This window comes from Apus apus, chromosome 3, assembly GCF_020740795.1.
Source record: "Apus apus isolate bApuApu2 chromosome 3, bApuApu2.pri.cur, whole genome shotgun sequence".
Taxonomy (NCBI): Eukaryota; Metazoa; Chordata; class Aves; order Apodiformes; family Apodidae; genus Apus; species Apus apus.
In genome coordinates this window covers 39,317,680-39,339,822 of record NC_067284.1, presented here as the reverse complement: position 1 = coordinate 39,339,822, position 22,143 = coordinate 39,317,680, and the positions used below count along the sequence as shown (strand labels likewise).

At 38.0% G+C, this 22,143-nt stretch overlaps 1 protein-coding gene across 17 annotated transcripts in view; it reads right to left on the bottom strand.

Moving 5' to 3' along the window:
* The window catches only part of TRDN (triadin), a 239,479-nt gene that overhangs the window by 89,264 nt on the left and 128,072 nt on the right, over positions 1 to 22,143 (bottom strand). For all 17 annotated transcript variants that reach the window (XM_051616090.1, XM_051616102.1, XM_051616086.1 and 14 more), the window contains 2 exons: positions 9,997 to 10,032; positions 7,439 to 7,492 (listed from right to left, as the gene is read on the bottom strand). In XM_051616090.1, the coding sequence (XP_051472050.1) occupies positions 7,439 to 7,492; positions 9,997 to 10,032 (90 nt within the window). The remainder of the gene's footprint in view (positions 1 to 7,438; positions 7,493 to 9,996; positions 10,033 to 22,143) is intronic.

Sequence of the window (22,143 nt, the reverse complement as noted above, 5' to 3'; positions counted from 1 at the left end):
CTTCCAGTCAAACCCAATGAATAGAAGGACACTGTTGTGCATTTAGAAAAATCCTGTGTTCGACCACAACTGTTTGAAGCAGGAGCACCTCAAGGGAGGCACATCTATATCATGCCAGGTGGGTCTTCTAAAAGGAAGTTAGCCAGCAATGTGGCAAATTACTGAGCATGAGATCAGGTGCAGCAGTTGTACACATGTTCATACATCACAGCAAGGTGAAAGCAAGATTTTTTAATAGTCTCTCGTTGTGAACCGAAATGTGTCATACTACTTTGTATTCGAATTATGACAAGAGCACAACAACGGAGGGTCGTCATAGCTTGGATGTCAGCCATTACTACTTGTTCATGCTTTAACTTGTTCATACATCACATTCTTTTGACAAGGGAAGGACTTTTGCTTCAAGATCTGTAAGTCATTGAGAATATCAGCCCCAAACAGACATTTCAGAAGAGAAAGAACGCTTTGAAGTAAATAAGCACTTCTAGATTTTGACTGTCATTAGGCAAACATGACGCGGAGATTAAATTAGCTAATTCAGTAACAAAAACAGTAGACCTTAAAAATTAATGTAATGAGGTCCTAAAGGAATAAATTTAATTTGAAGTTAATTAACTTAGCACAGGAGCTCTAACTGCAGCTCCTGGCTTAGAACTGGGTACTGATGCTGGTTAGCCCAAAGGATTAGGATAGAACGAGACAGTGAGAAAAAATTTGGCATATTTTCTTGCAGCACAAGTCAAAAGGTGTGCATGTGGTTGAATATTTTGAAAGGCTTCCTTGACTGCCTTAAGCAGGACAAGCAACACCTCCAGGGGGTCCATTATAAAGGACATTGACAGAAAGCACTAGAAGCGTGCAGCACAGACAGTACATAAAACACTGGGAGGAGTCTACTGTATGTATGAAATAAATCCAGCACCCACTGTTTCTGAAAGTTGTAAAGCTCTAAACTTGGGCACTTTGTACAGCTATTAGAGAAGAGAAAAAAATAATCAGATTATTTGTGGCTCTCTGCAGACTGAAGTGGTACTGTGCATTGGCAATGACTTGCTTTGTTTTTATGATACTAGACTGCAACTTCTTAATACAGAAGCTTTCATATATGTAGTTGATGTAGGCCTGTATGATGATGTGAGAAAATCCATATTTAAGAAAGATCACAGTGAAGCATATTGTGTTTTCACTTGCTTTCTCTCTAAAACACAACACTGAATATAAAAAGAATATAAAAAACTGTAGATATAATATAATTGTACACAGTGTAGAAAACTCTACTCCACACTAGAAAACTCCCCTGAAAATCAAGTGCCATTTTCAAAATGGTCTCAATGATCAAGATGAGGCTTATTTATTCCCTTTCTAGCACAGCAAAGGTGGTATCACTTCTGAAAGAAGATAGTCCCATCCATAGCATCTGTGATAGTCTCAATTCAACAAAACTCACACATTGCCTTAAATGCTTTGCTAACTCAAGATGGAGTTAAAGATATGTTAAGTGCTTTGCTGAAACTAGGACAAATTCTTGCCAAAAGTGCACTTAAATCATGAAAGAACTTCAGGGCTATGAAAGATTGCCAGCCTCAGAACAATAGACTTTAATTTTATTTTTTTTTTTTTTCCTTAGAGTGGACACTTAGATAACCCTTTTGGCTCTGATTTGTATTTAAATAGCATTTAATTTTGACCCTCTTTTGTTCTCATTCTTTGATGCACTATATAATTTCTTTTTGTAGTTAACTTGCTCCCCCTGCCTTGCTTTTAAAGTAATGCCGTTTTTGTGCTGCTAATAGTACTTTGCTGCATTGCATAGATTGAACTGTAGAATTTAATAGTGCCCGGTAATACCAAAATAAACAAGGATCTATTTTTAGTGTGTCTTCACATTTTATTATATTGTTAAAGGAAGTATATACAATTATTTTAACTCTATGTGATCCTGAAACAGGGGATACTGTAAGGGACGTGTAAATGCAACAGTATTATGCCAGGCTACGAGACTGAGCATTTCAACATCCTAGGTAAAAGTAGCAAAAATATCCAGAAGTCTAAGCCATTTACTCAAAAATATTTTTAAAAATTAGTGAATAAAAACTGGATTTCAGTTTAGAAAGCTTAGTGTAAAATAAGCTATTTCGTGCTCCATTTAAATAAATCCAGTATGAAAAGCATTTAAGGTTGTAAAGTAAAATCTTGTAACATTGGAAAATTCTTCCCCTTTGAGGGCATATATTTTGACATAAGGCAAAAATTCATTTTTCCTTTCCTATTCAGAGTAGATAATGATTTGGCTTACATAATCCTGTGGACGATTTAAGACTTCCTTGTCTGCAATAGCTCCTCAGAGTTGAGCTGGGATGAAAATATCAGTGGATTGGAATGATTTGTGGAATTTATCTCCATCCACATAATAGACTCCTGCAGATATTAAAAAGCTGCTGAGTGATGGACTGCTGCAACAGCAGCAAGGTTTTAGCTGCTGAGGGCATAGTGCATTCCAAGCAGACCAGGAACAGTCAGCTGTAAGGCTTCATTAAGCCTAGTGGAAGCTCTCTGGGACAAACAGGTGAGGACCAAGACCAGTTTCTCTTATCCTTCTACAGATTGCTCGGGACTGAGATCAGATAATTTCTACCTATTGTGCAAAGATAGCCAAACCTGTATTTCTACCTTTAAAACCATAAAGAACCTGAATAAGTCAGAAGAGATATGATATTTAACTACCTAAAGAATTAAGGTAGAAGAGAGGAAGAATTATGATAAAGTAGACCAAAAGGAAAGCCTCTGTGATTCAAAAGGACTATAGTATGATCCTGAGTCTAAACCCGAGGACTCTGAGCAGAAGGATTAATACAGGTAGGGTTTCATTATTTTGTGTACCACCGCATATTCACCTGGTACCTGAAAGAAGATTTATTTTGTCTGGCAGTAAACTGCAAAGCCTACTCTTATGCATGCAATAAGCTGCCTCTATCAATTGTCCCTGAAGAGTTTATGTAAATCCAGAAAATAAACCCTGAGAGTGGGTGTGTTTACATTATGACATCTCTGAGAAGGCTAACATCAGGGACTTGAAAACTGCACAGAGTATTCAGCTACAAGAAGAATTTGCTGGGTAACACCTGTGCCACAGAAATGTAGGCAGAGATGCAAACCGGGGTCAGTGGATGCATATAAAGAGAAATTTTAGGGCACATAGAGGCACCCAGACAGAAGATCCTAAAGAGACTGCAGGATGGCAAACTCTACTAAGGCCATGTTCACATATGGTGAGAGAGAAAGAAACACTTTTCCTCTCCTTTCCTTTTTCCAAAAATATGTACATGGGGGTGTCAAACATCAAATTTACACTGTTTTTTGATGTGTCTTCTCTTGTGTGATATATCTGCAGAAGAGAACAAGTAGGTGGACTGATGATGGAGGGCATGTGCTGTTGTGAGTAAAATACACCTCTGACATGTGACTCAAGAGCTACTTGACTCTGAGAAACCTGAAACAAAATCCATGATAATTTTTCCTGTTCAACTGTGTTGGTAAAACATTCAGTAGCTGTGCTGAATTTTATTAATCTTTTGTAACATCTACATTGTTTTAGCATTTTTCCTGCCTAATTCTGTCCTATTGTGATCATTAAAACACAACCAAGGAGCCCAGCCTCCTAACAAACATTTTCTCCATTTTAAAGCATACCTGCTGTCCCAAAATTTTGTGTTATTTCTTTCTTTTTTGGTAGAATAGCACTGGTTATACCACATGGCAAGTACAAATGTTCTTCCCTGCTGCCATTTTAGTTGCTGTTGTTCACCTTGAACAAAGAATTAAAATAATTTGTCTGTTAAGTACATACTTCCCATCACCAGTTGAGCAGTTCTTCCTGCATTAGACAGAGGGATCTGAACCTCTTAAAATGATCCTCAAAACCTGAAAAAGGCAGGTTTTTCAGTATAGCCCACATTAACTCTTCTCTTATGTAATGTCTTTTTTTTATTATTATTCCCTCTATTCTGCTTCTTACCAACAGTAGAAGAATCAGATGCACAATAAAATAACAATAATTCTAGCACAACTGACAGAGTCACTTTGAGAGACTGGATGCAGACGACATCGGACCACTTAAAATGGGGTATTTTTCTGTCATATTTATTTTATTGTTTTCTGGGTCCAAACTAAATGTCACTGATTTTCAAAGAGGGATGTTTCTATTATGAACACAGATAGAGTATAAGATGGTTTGGGGTTTTTTTGCATGTGTGTGGAGAGGAAGATGGGAAAAATTAGGCATTACAAAACCAGTAATTAGGCAGTGAAATGACAGTTTGAAACATGTTAAATATACTGTAAAATTAAATTAAAAATTGCAAGACCATTCCAGGGAAATTCTAAGCTGCAATTAGGATTTAATTTTTACAGGGATTGAGAAAGAGTCGGATCTGATTTTTAAATCAGTCAAAACATCAGGGGAAAGCACTATGACTGAGGCTTAAAGAAGGTGCAGGAGCATTGTCTATAGTGTGAGGCTATGCCAGGAGAGGGACTCGCACTCAAACTGTTCCCATCCCTGACCCTACCTAAGAGGGTGTGCAGAGCTCCTTGGCCCCAAGGTTCCTTACTGTCTGCTGGGGAACCCAGCCATCCTTCTGATAACTTCTTTGCAAACACTCCCTGTGTTGTTTGGGCCTGTGCTCCCTTCCCTGCCCTGCTCTGCCGTGTGCTTGCTTTCCTCATGGTGCCAAAACAGACTGAGGAAACTTCCCAAGCAGAAGTGTGATGTGTCTGTGCCTGGTTCCCCTCCCAGCCACATTTCCTGGCAGAGAGAGGACGACAGGGTGAGGCAGGTGCTCAGCACCTGCACCCCAAGCTCTGAGAAGCCCTCCAAAGAACATGTTGGGCTCAGCCCACACTAGTGCCTAAGAAAAAGCTGTGAAAGAAACCTGTGCCTGTCCTCAGGGAAAAATTATAAACAGATATTTTGTAAGGCAGGTCACTCTCATACCTGTCCTGCTGGCACAGATGAGGAGGCAATGCACTGAGGTTAAAGAAGAGGAAATGTCAGCAGGGTTTGGGGTGGAAACATCAGAAGGCAGTGTAACTGAAGAAGACTGCTGTAATGAATTATCTCCAACTCTGGTTTCTCCCTTCGGAATAGCATCACTTGCATATATATGTATATATCTGTGAAACTATTCTGCTTTGAAGCACAATACTACGCTCTCCAGCCCACCTTCAGATGTGAGAGGTAATTTTTTTCCAGTTAGGGAAAACACTACATTTGAAAATATCTGCTTTCAAAATCAAGTAAAATATTAATGGAGGCGTGTTTCCTAGAGCAGCCAGCAGTTTCTAGATGCAGAATACACTTCTAAATTCCACACTCCATTTCTTTGCTTTCTCCATAAAAATTTATATGGAGATAAAAATAGTGCACAGTGTGTTAAGCAGGGTTTTCTTTGCCAGTGACATTAAAATCAGGAGCATATGTGATATAGAAGCAGTGGAAGATGACCAGCTGTGCCCTCAGTCTGTTCAGTCTGTTAATAGGACTGAACCTTCAGCTTTGGGCGTTCTGGGGTACAGGTTGCAATGTATTAAGATATATGGAAGAAAATCAAATATGAAATTGGATAATCCATTTAATTTACTGCACTAATAGGCAGCAGTCTAGTTCTGATGTTGCCAAACAAGTATATTTAATGTTTTGCTGTGGTGAGTTATTCTGGGGGTAAGTTAATTTTCAGAGAACAGTGCCATTTGGGGAGGGGAAACAAAAATGTCAAAGCCTACTGCTCTTTATCACTTTTAAGGCAAACTAGATATTTAGAAATGTGTAAGAGCAGACAAACTCACTTTATTTTTTCCTAAAAACCCATGCCAATTTTTCCTTTTTTCTATATCTTAAGCAGATTACTGTCATCACCATTCTTGCCAACAAGCAGACTCATTGGAATGTTTTTAAAAAATGAACACAAATATTGGATGCAAGCAGGTGGAATGAATTAATTATAAGCATATGGTTCTAACATAACGAATTCTGCAGTGTACTGTTGAGACATTAAGGGGTCTAGCTATACAACACACTTTGGCAACAAAGATGCTTTAAGAAATTATCAGTTACAGGGATATAAATGTTTGTGGAGCCAGACTTACTGAAATGATCCAGACTGAACACTCTGCCACACACACACATTTCTAGGACAGTTTTTAGCTCTAATCCATGGCAATTCTGTGGCTTACACTGTTCTCCTGGTAGTGTTAGCACAAATTAACATGGCACCATATAAATACAGCAGGCAGGGACTGGAAGCATCAGTAGGGAAATGGTGCTTCTTAGGCCAGATTCACACAGTACATTGTGCAGCTGTACAATCTGATTTACAACAGCCTATAGCAACTGTAATTACAGGCTACAAGTTGGTTTGTTGATGGTAGAGGTAACTGAAGGTGTTCTTGTCTTGCGCTGGTCCTTGACCCTGAGATGACAGACCACTGGGAAGGTCTGAATTACAGGAAACAGCCAGAAAACTTTCTTAAAAGATCCACACAGTTTCACATAGCTCACACCATGTGATCAGGTGCAGGTGAGAAGCAGCAGCGGCAGTGAGTGGGCTGGGCACTCCTGCAAAGCCTGCACCAGGCACAGCTCAGCAGAGCAGAGCCTGGTGCAGCATGGGCTGCCCTACTTTAGAGCAGAATATTATTATGTTTTTCTATTGGTCACATTTTCATATGGGAATTCCTGGGATTTTTTTGTTCATTAATTAAAAATGTTATAAAGGTACAAATAACCTCAATATTTAGATTGCTATTAATTATATTTGGTTTTATTAAATCAAGCAGAAATGTAAAGTGGCATTTTTTAAGGTGAGCAGAACAGATCGGAAATCAATAAAAAATTAGAATATTTTTACAATCCAGTCTAAATATAGATATGGATTTGTGCCATTATTTTTAAAAAAATTTTTGCTTGTCTTTTCAGTGCATATTTATGATTATCTAAGAGCTCCACTTTCATAAAACCTACTGTGTGATAACCACTTTTAAAAATCAGGTCCCCTTCTTGAAGGGCTCAAATACAGCTTCACATGGAAACACTTTTCTGTAAATACTGCTTTTCAAATCAGTCTTTACATCAAAATAAATTGTTTGGTTTTTTTAAATCTTAAGCCCTTCAGAATAGCCCAATATGACCTCTCATAGCTGCCAAAGGAGAACAAAAAACAATCATAAAGTTAGAGATCAGTGCAAAATGCTTATGTTATTAGCAAAGATTCCACATACAAATCATCACAATAATTTAGAGCAAATACTAAAAAAAACCCCTCGAAAACGTTGGCTTCTGTATAATCCAGCAGATGGTGCTATGATGCAATATACTGGTTCAAGAATACAAGAAATATAATAATAATATAACATAATATAAGTAATAATTTCACTCCTTTACCTGGTGCTACTGCCTTTTTGGCTGCTGGTTTGGCTGCAGGAGTTTTTTCTGGGTCTTAAAAATAAGAGAACAAATTAAACTAATTACTATAAATCATTATATCTTAAAAAAGCCCCAAAGAAAACAATCAAAAAGCCCCAGAAAAACCAGAAATCTAAGGAAAGGCTTCTAATGAGGTACAGCGGATTACCCAAAGAGAAAAGAGCTGAATTGCCTTCAATAAGCTCAAAGGCATCAACAAAATAGCAAGATGAAGGGGTAGCAGGCACTTGCCATAAGGCATTGAATAATTTATTTCACATTTTTTAATCTAGTAATTCAATATTTATTGGCAAAACAGGTATGTAGGAGTTTGGGCAGCAGTTATGTGTTGGAAGCCTCCATTTTTGATCTTGTAGCTATGAGAGCAACTTAGGTCGTGAACCAACCTAAGGCAATTGGCAAGGATTGACTGCTGTGAATTCAGCAGTGCTGCCTCTTGGGGTATCCCCTAGCTATTCAAGGTGGCATCCTTTGCCCTAAACTGAATCTGTCCTTGATGCAAAAAGGTGAAATTGGGCCACTTCTGAAAATCACATTCACAAACGTGGCTGTACCAGGAATCCCTCTCCATCCTGAGGAATGGAGGAGTGTTAGGAGAACAACTTCATGTTTGATCCTGCACTTGAAAGAGTAACTGCTGGGTTCTCCTACCAGAGAAATGTGCCCTCTTAGGATGCTTAACTGGTTCTGTTCTTGATCTTTTCATGAAACATTTGCACTATTCTCTTTACTGATGTAGGACATTTCCTTTCAGAATGAAGGTTCAAATCATGAAGGCTATGTGGATCTCCAAGAAGACTTTGAGAAACTCCGCCCTAGATAGAAGGACCTAACAAGGCTACTGTGTTTATTCACTTTTTACTAGTGCTTAATTAATAATTTTTATCTCCAGGTACTACTAAACCACACTTAAACTAAGATAATTTAACAAATATCCATAAGCTAAACTCCACCAAATTTTATGATGGATATTTTTATATCAAATAGAAGATCCTCTAGCTTAAAATACACATTTCTACATTGTGAGAGGAAATAATTAATCATTTTAATCACAATCTAAATTACAGAATGCAAAAAAAATGTTAGTTAATCCTTCACATCTGTCACTGTGTTATTACAAAGAAAAAGAGTACAGCTAAATCAGGAATGTAATTTTGAGTTCTTCCCCTCCAGTCTTTTGAGAAGTTCATAAAAGATGCATCAGATTGGCTTGTGAAACAGAATGAAAACAAAATATAGTTTGCATGTGTGGGATTGTTTTGTTTCCATCCATGTAAAAGTCTGCAGCAGATAATTATATCCTAACTTAGTTATTATCACAGCATTGTAATTATGTGGGGTGCTTGCCCTTCCTTCAAGAAAATATGCAGAAGACCCTGAAGAAGAGTTTATTTAGTATTACTTTCCTGAGTGCTTATTATTGCAGAAGAATCAGAAGATCCAATGCACATATTCTACAAGTGGCAAGATGGACTTCATAGAAAACTGCAAGACCCCTTCATTAATTCCCCTCTGAGTTCTTACCTGGAGCTTGCTGGCCACTAAGACTTTTGCCAGATCAACAGCTCCTTTAGGATCTGCTTGCAAGCAGGCAGTTATTTCACTAACAGGACAGTACTCATAGAGTAAGTCCCTTTAATATTTTGTTCAATGTTTCTGCAAATTTTGAGTATTAATCCAAAAGCTTATATGTAGGCTTTTCTTGACTGTCAAAAAATCTTTTAATAAATTCCTATAAAACTGAGAATGGAGGGGGATTCTTCTGCCATATAGGTCTGGAAAAATCATATATGGAGGTGGGAGTCAGTGCATTCTTTACTAATGAATTTGAATGAGATTTCAAAGCCCCATAGCTTTCCTGAAGTTTCTTATATATCATACTTTCAAAAAAGAGATCTGAGCAGATGAAGTCTTGCCAGTGAAACTGTCTTCTTAACTACAAGGCACTGATGCTTGCAAATTTGTAGAAAAGGAGGTTGTAAGAGTTCCCTTGTTAACAATACCATGTTCTCAGAGCATTTTTTGGTTACTTACGCAGAAGAGCCTAACCGCTATCTCTCTTCTGCCCCAGAAGTCTGTGTATGAATCTGAGGTAACTGGATAGGCAGGGCTCTTGTTTTGCATTTTTAACAATAAATTTGGTGGTCCTCAGCATGTTAGACTCTCAGCCTTATCAGTTCTTTTAACAAAAATTGCTGCAACTGAAGAACATGTTCAGTTGAGACCTCATTTGACATATCCTTCCCCATGAAACCTTTTTTTTTGAAGACTGATAAAAAAGAGGGGAAGGCAAAACTGTCAGTCACAAAGTGGAGTGTAGAACTGGAAGTAGGGTAAGAATGGATTTAGAAAGTAAGAGGCAGTCTAAACATATCATTTTCTATAATCAGTGTAGCTACTTTCTTATTTGTATTTTCAAGAATTCAGTAACTATTATTTTGGATTATTGAAACGTGCTGTTTGAAACTCAGTGACATATAAAAGAGATCATAACCTATGGCACAGTAGTTTCTTACTTTTGACTTCTTTGGACACCACAGCTTCTTTTTTATCTGTAAGATAAAAAACCACATATACATAAAACATAGTTAGGAAGGATATAAGCAGATAGAAAACTGCAGTCTGTTCTTTAGAGGTGAAACAACTTACTTCCTGCAAAGGGTATTTGAATGAATGATTCAGTGAATCAGTTCACTGCTGTTTCATAGAATAGTTGCATTAATTTAAGTGTAAATACAACAAAACCTGAGTGAACATGAACACTTTTGTAACATATGAGATTTGACATGTTGATTGAGTTACTCTGGCTTACTTGGACTAGCTGAGCCATGATTCCCCACCATGTGCACATTGTCTGGTTCCAAAAATGCAAGGGAATATGAGTGAAGAACTTCAGAACAGAGACATGTAATTAAAGGCATTATCTTTCTACAATTTTTGACAGCCATAAAATCGAGGCCTAGTTTGGAAGGCTCTGGGTAAAAATGTAGCCAAAATTCCAGCTGCCATGTATTTCCCACATGCCAAAACAAATGGAAGACTTACAGCTAAAGAGAAGAGAGAGAAAATCTGAGCCATCACTCTAGTCCAACCTGGAGGAAAGACACCTATTTCTCCAAACTTTTTGCAATGTTAATTTAAAGTTCAAGTCAATGCATTTCTTTCACGTTTGTGAGAAAGAGCACGCGCATGACTCTTACCAAAACTGAGCCAGCATGGAATACCTTATGAACCTGAAGAAACTCAGTCAGTCCTACATGTAGACCATGCCTCAAGCTGAAATAAGGTAGATTTAGATTAGATATTGAGAAGAAATTCTGTACTGTGAGAGTTGTCAGACACTGAACAGATTGCCTAGAGTTGTGGATGCCCCCTCTTTGGAAGTATTCAAGGAGAGGTTGGATGGAGCTTTGCGCAACCTGGTCTAGTGAGAGATGTCCCTGCCCATGCAGGAAGGTTGGAAATAGATGATCCTTAAGACACCTTCCAACCCAAACCATTCTATGCTTCTAGCAAGTAAAATCTGTCCCTGGTTGATTTAAATAAGGTAAATAACTCATCTCTAACAAAATAGAGCATGGCTAGTGAGTCTACCAGAGGCACTTAACAAAGCTGTTCAGTCCCTAGTTAAGGTGGCATTTGTGTGCCACTTTCTTGTAGGACTTTTTTCTAGTGGTTGAGAGAAGATTAGGAATCTTTACTAAGTAGAGTAACACCAACAGGGAAAAAGAAGTCATTACCTCACTCTACTCTGCACTTATCAGACCAGACCTAGAATACTGTATTCACTTCTGGTCCCTGCTATACAAAAAAAGACATGGGAGAGTTGGAGAGAGCCAACAGAAGGGCCACAAATATGATCAAAGAACTGGACAGCCTGCTGTATGAAGAAAGGTTGAGAAAACTGGGTTTGTTCAGCCTTGAGAAAGGCTTAGGAGAGACCTTATTGCCATGTTCCTGTACCTAGAGGGTGGCTACCAAGAAAGTGGAGACTCAGTCTTTACAAGGAGACACATAGAAAAGATAAGGGGTAATGGGTGCAAGTTTCTCCTGGGGAGATCCCAATTGGACATCAGAAGAAAAATTTTCGCTATGAGAACAATCAGGCATTTGCAATAATCTCCCTAGAGAAGTGGTGCTTTCCCCAATGCTGGACACTTTTAAGACAGCTTGACAAGGTGTTGGGCCATCATCTCATCTAAACAGTGTTCCCACCTTGAAAGGTTGGATGAGGTAATCCTTGAGGTCCCTTCCAACCTGGCATTCTGTGATTCTATAGACTAAATGGACAGAAATAGTCAGTGGTAGCTTCTTTCTCCATTGTAATTCTTGGTGCTATTCTACCTCAGGGCTTTTATCTCAGTACAAAAATGGGCCATTTTTATACTTGGGGCTGGCCTTAAGTACCCTTTTCATTAGTCTCACCTATACAACTAAGAAATGGTTCATGGAGGTCCTGTAAGACAGGAAGCAAAAGATCCATAAAGTAGTGATAGATTTGTCCCCCTGGATGCCCATGAGGAAACAAACACCCTCTCTAGTAATCTCTGGTGTGCCTGGAATGTAGGCAGGATAGTGCTTAGGTTCACAATATATAGGAATGTTAAATTAATTGTGCACTTAAACATTAATACAAGAAATACTTCTGGACAGAAGCTGCAAAAAAAGTAACTTACAAAACCAAGACCATTCCACTACTGTTAATAATGCAAAATTGCTTGAGTTTCTGTTGCTCTCCAAATTGCTGTGAAGTTGATATGAGATAAGGTAATGCAAATGACTGCCAAGTAGTCTAATAAAGTCTTGAAAAATTCAGGGGAAAATATATTTCTATTTGGGTGATATGTTGCTCTGAACAGGAAAGGTTTTTAGGTTAATCCTCTGCTTCCACTAACTCTCTGTGAAAGTATGTTTTGCAGGCATTACTTCAAAGTATGATAATTACCACATTTAGATGAAATTAATCATGAGGCAGCTTTCAACTACATTATCTAGCTAAGGAGCCTATTGAAGCCTTGAGGAAGTGCCTATTAGTTGCCAGATATGGAAATATTAAAAGGTGTATATTGTAGCAATATGAATCATTTATTACAATAAACTTCTATTCCTGGAGGTTATAAAAAGATAAATAAATTGGCAGCATCACTTACAACAACAGACTGGATCTAAATAAAGCCCTCATGTTCTTTCTCTCCTATTTTCATATAAGTCATCATTTATTAGGACAACATACATAAGTATATTTTAGAGACAAAATTTAGGTTAAAAGAATCAACATGTTTTTTCATCATCTGAAATACACAACATATGGTAAAATTTGAGTAAATATCTGGCTATTTTTCCAGTAGGAAAATCTTATTATTTGGGTTTTTTGGTGTATTTTGGGGGGTCATTTTTGTTTTGCTTTTTAAAAGCAGAAAAATTAACAATAGCTGATTCCAATAGTACACAATGACATGAAAAGATAAATGTTTTTACTCTTAGGCTATTCTTTTTAAGGCAAGATGCCTAAAGTTTGATTTCTAAAGCCGTACTTACATAACTTGGCTGGAATGATTTACAGAAAACAAAGCCAAATGTAGTTGGTGCTGGTCACCAGTGGTGTCTCTCAGGGCTCAGTTTTGGGGGTCAGTTTTGTTCAATATCTTTAACAGTGATCTGGATGAGGTGCTTGAGGGCACCTTCACTAAGTTTGCAGATGACACCAAATTGAGTGGGAGTGTTGTTCTTTTCAAGGGTAGGAATGCTCTACAGAGGGACCTGGACAGGCTGGCTTGATGGGCCAAGGCCAATTCTATGAGGTTCAATAAGGCCAAGCGTCAGGTCCTGCATTTTGGTCACAACAACACCAGGCAATAGTACAGGCTTGGGGCAGAGTTGCTAGAAAGCTGCCCAGCGGAAAAAGACCTGGTGGTATTGGTTAACAGATGGCTGAATATGAGTCAGCAGTGTGTCCAGGTGTCCAAGAAGTCTAACAGCCTCCTGGCATGCATCAGGAATAGCATGGCCAGCAGGAGTAGGGAAGTGATCATGCCCACGTACTCAGCACTGGTGAGGCTGCACTTCGAGTGCTGTGTTCAGTTCTGGGCCCCTCACTATAGAAAGAACATTGAGGTGCTGGAGTGTGTCCAGAGGAGAGCTACCAAGCTGGTGAAGGGCCTAGATAACAAGTCATATGAGGAGTGGCTGAGGAAACCTGGGTTGTTTAGTCTGAAAAAAATGAGGCTGAGGGGAGACCTTATAGCTCTCTACAACTACCTGAAAGGAGGTTGTAGGGATGTGGGTGTTGGCCTCTTCTCCTAAGTACTTCTCCTGAAGCAGCAGCACAGGAGCTTTAGATTGGATATAAGAAAAAAACTTCTACACTGCAAGAGTGGTCAAGCACTGGAACAGGCTGCCCAGGGAGGTGGTGGAGTTACCATCCCTGGAGGTATTCAAGAAACGTGTAGATGTAACACTTCAGGGCATGCTCTAGTGGCCGAGGTTGTGGGGGTTTTTTTGTGTGTGTGTGGATGCTTGGACTTGCTGATGTCAGAAGTCCTTTCCCACCATGATGATTCTCTGATTCTGTGAAAAGCGTCGAGGGAGTTTTTTGTAGGACCTTGTTCCATAGAGGTTCCTTTGAAGGTATAGAGCATTAGCATCTAGACATCTCATACTTGAATGAAATAAATTACCTAAGTATGAAGAAAAATTGGTAGTTCTCACAGGAGGGAAAACTGATCAGGACTTCTGATGTCCCTAAATTTAGTTACCTGCTATATGACACAACTAGCATGTAACTAAATAACTCAAAGGAAAAAAACATAAAAAGTAATTGAACAATGAGTTATATTAGTGTAATTAAAGTCTATGAGTATTTTGCCTGATTTATTTTTGTTTTGCACAGATCTAGAGTTTTACTTTTAAACTATGTGAGTGTGGAGAAACGCAGCTTATATTACATCAGATTTTTAAATCATTATGTCTTTTTCTTAAAAACAACAGCAGCAAGCCCTTTGGCCTCTCTGTGGGTCTCTTTTGTTTGTTTTTTTTCCTCAGTTAAGAAGAGGAATTACCAGAATAATTTATTTTTTTTTTTTCAAACATAGGTGTTAGGCAACATATGAACATCCTAAACATATCTTTGCTAATCAGCCTAGGAAACATAATCTCCAGAGTTTTAGACAATTTTCTCTTTAAAAATTTATTTTCAAGAAAAGCCCCATTTCTACAACAATGTAAAACAATATAAAAAACCCAACCTTTTCTAGACCTACTATAGGAGATCAGACTTCAAAATCTCATGCTTCTGGTAGTTAGGTGCCCAGTCTGAAACAGTCAATTTTTCAGAATGTGCTGAGGACACATTTGATATTCAGGTCTCCTTAAAAGGCTTATGTGGACCACTGAAATACTGAGCAATCCGAAATTTCTCATAACCTTAGGCATGGGTTTTTCTGAAAGCACCTGTAAGAGGCTTTAACAGGCTAAGAACCCTAGTTAACAACATCATTCATCAGCTGTGGAGGACTGTGAAGTAGCCTTTTCTTTTTACAGCTATTCTTGGGAGATATTTGAAGACAGTTTTATTCTGGTCTGTATTCTCAAAAAGTGAGCATGGTTGTATAAGCTCTCCTCTTCCCAGGTGAGTGAACAGGCTTTTCTTTTACTGGCTTTTGAAAAAGATTGAAGTACAGTAATTTTTTTTCTTATTATTTTGTTAAGAAAAACCAAATATTTAAACAAACATGGTCTGACTTTGTTCTTATCTGTACAGGCTAAAAGGATCATTTCTGAATTCAAGCTAGGAATGAACATCTGGCAGCCAGCACAGATGTATCTCAGTGAAACAGAAAAGCAATACTTTATTCTTTTGCTTCTTTTTAGCACATAGCTCCATCTTTTCCTCAGGCCTCAATCAGCATTCTTTTGAAGTAAACTAACAGTATACAGTAACTGCAAATGACATCTAAACTACTCATGGGACAAGAAAATAAAAATCCCTCTAAGCTTATATAGTGCCTTTCATGCTGGTGTGTCCCTAGGAGGCTGGTAATAAGCCATTAGACAAGGACACCCCAGTGCTCTAGTAGAGTATGGTTGTTTGAGTTTAAACAAACCTCTAAAATAGTATCTCAAACATTGCTCTGAAGTGAATTCTAGATCTAGGGTTCACAAAATGTTTACACCTGTTTTTTAGCAAAGAATTTATCATGCAGTGTACATCATCTGTCTGAGAACAGCAGATCTTCAGCTGCTCCATACAACCTATTATTTTTATATATAAAATGAAATACTATGAAATAAATGGCTCTCAGATTGTACTCTCTTGAAAGACTGTGTTTTTTTCTTTCTAGAAATCTCTCACTCAAATACATAGAAACATATAAAAATAAATTTAAAATGTTATTCAGATAATTTAATATTTCAATTATATTATGTTGATAGCTTAAAATAGCTGCCTAAACCACTTTTACTATGGGAAACATTATTTGGTATGTTGTACCTAAAGCAACCTTTCTCTTTGGAAGCTTCCAAAAGACCATGAAAGTAACATCAAATTTAGAAATAGAAACTAGTTTCAGCTTCAGTTGGCAACCACAGTATCAAAATGGAATGGTAGCTAGTACCCTAGTCAAAAATTGTGTAACCCACTGGCTAAGGCTAAAGATCCTAAGGATGCAAGCATTCCTCTGTACTGGCTGATCTTGACTAAGCACCAAGAACCAGGGGAATTACTAAATGTCTCTGAAAACCATGATTGACTGAATAAAAAACTAAAGAGAAATTTAAAATATTAAGCAGTTACTAAGGGAGGGATTCTCACCCTAAACCTCATTTGGCACTGCCGATCTGCCTTCTCTACCTTTTAGCTGATGATCACACACTAGAACAGACTTAATCAAACCCCACTGACTGGGTAATGATATACATAGACCCACAGAAAATAAGTTGTGTGATGAAGATGCCTCACACAATGTGACCATGGCTCTACAGCTGGCTCAGAGGAATGTTTCTAATAAGACTTACACAAATGTTGCATGATTGCTTGGCTCTTACAATTTATTTTGACTTAGGTATTAAATTAGTTTTGTAATTAAAAGTAGAAGAAACTTGAGGCTGCATCTTGAGTTCTATGTACAGTTTTGAGCCCCCCACTAGAAGAAAGACTTTGAGGTGCTGGAGCAAGTCCACAGAAAGGCAACAAAGCTAGTAAAGGATCTGGAGCACAAGCCCTGAAGGAACTGGGTTTCTTTAGTCTGGAGAAGAGGAGGCTGAGTGGAGACCTTATTGGTCTCTACAACTACCTGAAAGGAGGTTCTAATGAGATGGATGTCAGTCTCTTCTCCCAACTAACAAGTGACAGAACAAGAGGAAATGGGCTCAAGATGTATCAGGGGAGTTTTAGATTAAATATTGGAAACCATTTATTCAATTAAATGGTAATTAAGCATTGGAACAGCCTGCCCAGGAAGGTGGTTGGGTCTCCATTCCTGGAGGTGTTTCAGAGATGTAGAGATGTGATGTTTAGGAGCATGGTTTAAGCCCTGGACTTGGTAGAGTTAGGTTAATAGTTGGTGAAGTTGGGTTGTGGTTGCACTCAATGATCTTAAATGTTTTTTCCAACAAGAATGATTTTGTGATTCTGCAATTCTGCGAAAAAGAGGCAGAAAAATTAACAGAAACTTCAGGAATCACATAGAGTTGTGTTGAAGATACTTTCTGACGTATTGAAGTCAAAATTGTGCTGGTTCTCCAGGGCAAAAAAAAAAAAGGCTTCTTGACCAAAACACAGTCAAGAGCACGTTTAGGAGCTTGGTTCTGGTTTTGCAAGTGCAATACGACAGTACAGGTTTTTAAGACAATGCACCTTACTAGTACGAAAGCTAGTGTTCCCTTTGCTGCCCTGAGTGAGAGTTCACAAGAGTGGAAATAAAAATGATAGCAGGTGGCATCTGATGGCTGAGATTTTCCATCATGTGAATGAAAAACATAATTAAAGTTGCCTAGAGACGAGTCTCAGTACAGTCTGCTCCCAAGCTAGCAGATGTACCAGAATTTTAAAACAATTTATTAAGTAGCAAGATTTGCAATTAATATGATTTACAGTGTCAAAAGAGCAGATAGCTATTCACAATGAAGAATTACCTGCTATTGAACATATAGTAATTAAACAACCATTTTCAAACCTCTTATTGAAATAAACTGTTGTCTAGCATTTCTTTTTTTTATCTATGTGGAGTTCTTAAAAGTTATTTCTACAAAATAATATTGATTTTAACTAATATTACAACATTCTGAAAAGTGTTCAATTCTGAACTGTCTTTTAGAATTTGTTGCTCAGTTGTTTTTTAATTAATACTATTTTTGATAATTTTACCCTAACTGTATGCCATTAATGAAGTAATTATCATCTCACAACATCTCAAAGCTTTTGGAAGCTTTTTTTTTTTTTCCCGTCACTTCTGAAACAGCAGATGTCCACATATGAGGACATTTTATCAGAGTGCCTACACTTTCTATTAAGATTTTAAAAAATTAATATTACATCGAGTTAAAAAAATATTTCTTCTTTTCAGTGGGCTTAAGATCTAACAAGGCTGCTCAACTGAATGTGAGACTCAATTTTCAACATCCTTTCCCAAAACTCTAAAATTTGGCACTGGCATAAAAGAGCTGTTCAGAAATGCCAACATTTCTCCCACACGGAAAATTCTGTGTTTGGACCAACACTTGATTTTGTTCCCCGTCTTAATCACTGAGCATGATATTGCCATATGCTCTGCGACAACTACTGACAAAAACTGCTCTTGCCTTTCCAAACTGTCATTTCTTGGTTAGCATGAGAAAGGCATCTCACTGCACCAGTGAGGCTGCAGATGTGCTTGAGGAAAAGCAAGGTACTGCACCATTGCCACTTCAGAGATGTTCCCTGACCCATTTGGTAACAGCACTAAACTTCCTGACCAGAGTTTAAGTAGAGTCTTTGGAGAATAATTTGGGAATAACAGAGAAATTTAGTGGTAGAGACCAGTAAGCCTTGAACGTCAGACTGCAGGTTTTGCATTTAAATCTCTCCAGGCTCTAGGACACAAAGTGGGGGTAAACTGCAGATAACATTTCTAATGCTGGATGAAAATGGGAGTAAATGGAGCAACTGGAAAGTAAAATCTTGTTTCCTCAAACAGCATGAGACTGGACTATAAGAAACAGTTCTCAAAAGGTATTGATAACAAACGTTGGACTAGGAAAAAGAGTTAACTTACTACAAACACTCTTCTCTTGTGAACTACAATAGAAAATTTCAATGAAATGAAAATTTCTATTAAAGCAGGAAAAGTATTTAAGCTTGTCCTTCCACTCTTTCGTTACCATCACCTACATTTCCTCTCCACTCAGAGTAGAAAGCTTATTGATCAGTTCTTAATTTCTTTGGTGTCTCCAAGTCCCTTCTTATCAGCAGCCCTTGCATGTCTTGCATCCCCACTCCACCATCTCCTCACACCACCATGTCCCTCACGATTGACAAAGGAGCTCTGTCTTCTGTGCAGGCACAGAGGGCCTTCAAGGCCAGAGCAGCCTCAGAAATGGGTAGCAGCCTAGTCCATGTAGCTGCCCAGAAAGCTTTGTGGCAAAGCACATGGCTGAATACTAAATGCCACCATAAACACATTTCCAAAGATAAATAAATAAAAAAAAATCACTTGATAGAGTAAAAAATAAAGCAAGTAGAGAGCTGTGAGCAAAGAAGTGATTCAGCTACACTTGTTGTAAGAAACAGCCTGCACTTTGTGAACAACCAAACTCAGCTGTACCAGTGATTCATGGTCCTACTAATTAGTGGTTTCTCATTGCTATTTTATATTTGCTGAAATGGATTCAGTCTTCCCCACTGCAGAGCAGGTGGAAACATGTTCTCTTGCCTTCTGCATTCATCAAGAATGGTTTAAAAAAACAAAACTGGAGCACGATGCAAGATCAGTCATCCACACACAGGAAGTTATAAGTGCAGTTAATTACAGAAGCTGCAGTCATTGAGGGAAAAAGCAGTGGTGTTTTTTTTTTTTTGGTGTAGCAAACACAGGTAATATCATCAATTCCTAACATTTTAAGAATCAGATATTATCCTGGAGTAAATGTTCTTTTGAATTAGTGTAAATATTATAACTGCTGAAAAGGTTTGTCAGCATTTTTTACCTTTTCTTCAAACAGCATAGGGGATATACTCTCTCTACAGTTTTCTTAAGAAAGCTCAGCACCAATATTTTTTGAATGATTCACGAGAGGGTATTTTTTTTACAGTCAGAATCGGACTTGTCAACTGTATGTATGCTGTGTGCTCTTGTGATATCTCTTTCTGTACTTCTCAACATGTTTACTTTTCCTTCTTTCAGTTGGATTGGTGGATGAACAGCTGATATCTGTAGACATTATCACTATGGTGAAGATATTATTTGTACTTCTGAACACAGAGGCAGCCAGCATTCTCACTTTGTAAAAAGTGAAATCTTGAAGTATGTAATGTCCTTCCGTTCATCTTTATAACTCCAATTACACCCCTGTAAGTGAAGCAAAATCTATGAAGAAGCAACCTCATGCAGAATCAAACTAAAAATCAATGCACTTACAGCCACAGCTATGTATGGCCCTTCCGTTTAACAATATCTGCCAGTTCTTTTATCCTAATCCTTCAATAACATTTCATTTGACTTAGTCTCTCAGAGTTAAGCATAGCAAACCCATAAAGTTGGCTCTGCTTCTTAGAAAATTACTGAGAGAAGAAGCATAGACGTTTGGAACATTTACTAAAAGGTTAAACAATTGTAACTAAGAGTAAAGTGTAAAGGATGCCCTACTATAAGTCAAGAATACCTCCATGAACCTTTCTAGGGGAAAGGCATCCAAAAGACTGAATTATGCTTTCAAATAAGTGACGTGAAAGTCTTCATCTGTTCATTAAATGTAGTGAAAGCTTTTAAAACTTCATTTAAGGTAAATGAAAAATGTACTTTTTCTTTTGAAGTGTAAAGCAAAAAGAAAGAAAGAAAACCAGCTTGATCCAAAACTGTGAAGATTCCTACTGACTTTATTTAGCTCTGGGTCAAGCCTTCAGCTTGTTGATTGAGCTACAACAGGAAATAGATAGCACTACATTGGTATGTCATTGCAACCTGCCTGTTGTATCTATGCATCTATGCTTCACATAGAATAATTGTCCTAAATATCAGGCCTGCTGACTCAGATGTACATCTTATTTTGAGGGCACAGAACTGTTTTCCTTCATTAAAAAGATTAACTTTCTGTTGTTTGAAGCTTAGGCATATTCTAATCCTGTTATTTCTGGATGTGACTGGAAAAATAAACATTACATTAATCCCCAGACCAAAATAAACAGGGTTAAAGCAATAAATTAGATTCTTTAATTAAAGTTATGCCACCCAGCTGCTTGCACAGCACAGGTACTTCATTCTAAATATCTGAAAGTCCAAAGGCAAACTGATTATTTGCTTACCTGTGTGGTCTTTAGATTGAATATGTATCACCTTCAAGCTTAATTATTTCTAGGATCACATTTCCACAAAAGTTTCTCTGTAAGACTTACAAGAGATTGCTTGTCAGAAACTAAAATGATTCTTCTCCTTTGCCCACGGAAGATTGTCTCCCCAGGTCATGACAAAAGTTATTATAGTGTAAAGCCCAAGCCTCCTAGTTTTCCTCTGTATTTATTAAAGGATTGACATTTCTAATTCTTTGCTAACCAGATCTTACCACAACCATTTACCATTTGCCTTTCTCACATCACTCCTTGCTTTGTGCTGTCAAAGTTGGAAAAGAAGCAACACAAAGAAATGGGTCTGGGTTGAGCAATATTCAGCATAATCTTGAAAACTCTCAACTCAAAACAGTTAGCAAACAGACCACTGAAAGGTTCTGGAAGGTTGTTCATCTGCTATTAACATTTCACAGACAGAGCAGGCACCTCAGTAAGTGGATATTCACCACTTTCTCTTCTACAGTTGTTTTGTTTTTGTTGTTTTTTTTTTTTGCACAACACATGGAGGTGGCCGAGGATGGAAAAGGGAGACAGTTTACTCTAAAGCTGATACATACCACATGAAGTCAGTCTTCTAGCCCAGAGTTGCTGCATCAATTGCAACAGAAAGTCAGTCTTATGTTGAGACTGTTACTGTGAGGTGAGGGAGAGGCAAGGAGAAGGCAAGAAAACCTCATTTCTAACTATTTACCTCTTTGCATTTCACCTAATTTCTGCCTTTTGAACACTGAACCCTACCCATGTCCTGGAAGGGCATAAATGTTTGGTTTGCTCTTGGTATGAATAACAACATGATTGGCAGCTGAGGAACTATTTCATCAGGCAATAATGCACAATATTTGCAGAAACTCCACAGTGACTTTCCAGCCTCTGTACTCTTTCCAAAAGTGGTAGAGGTGTTTAGGAGCTCAGTTCTCACAGAAAATCAGTGGGTGTTTTGTGTCTGGCCTACTTTGGTGTGCTTGTAAATTCCATCGGGCGCCATGCTACATCTTTAGGAACATAAATATCTTTGAAATCTTTGTGTCAATCACTGCTGCTGCTGAAGAACAGAATTCAAAGTCCACTGGGTGCTTTGAACAGCAGTGCAGAACATATTTAAGCTGCCTTTTGTCTTGTTTCAGGA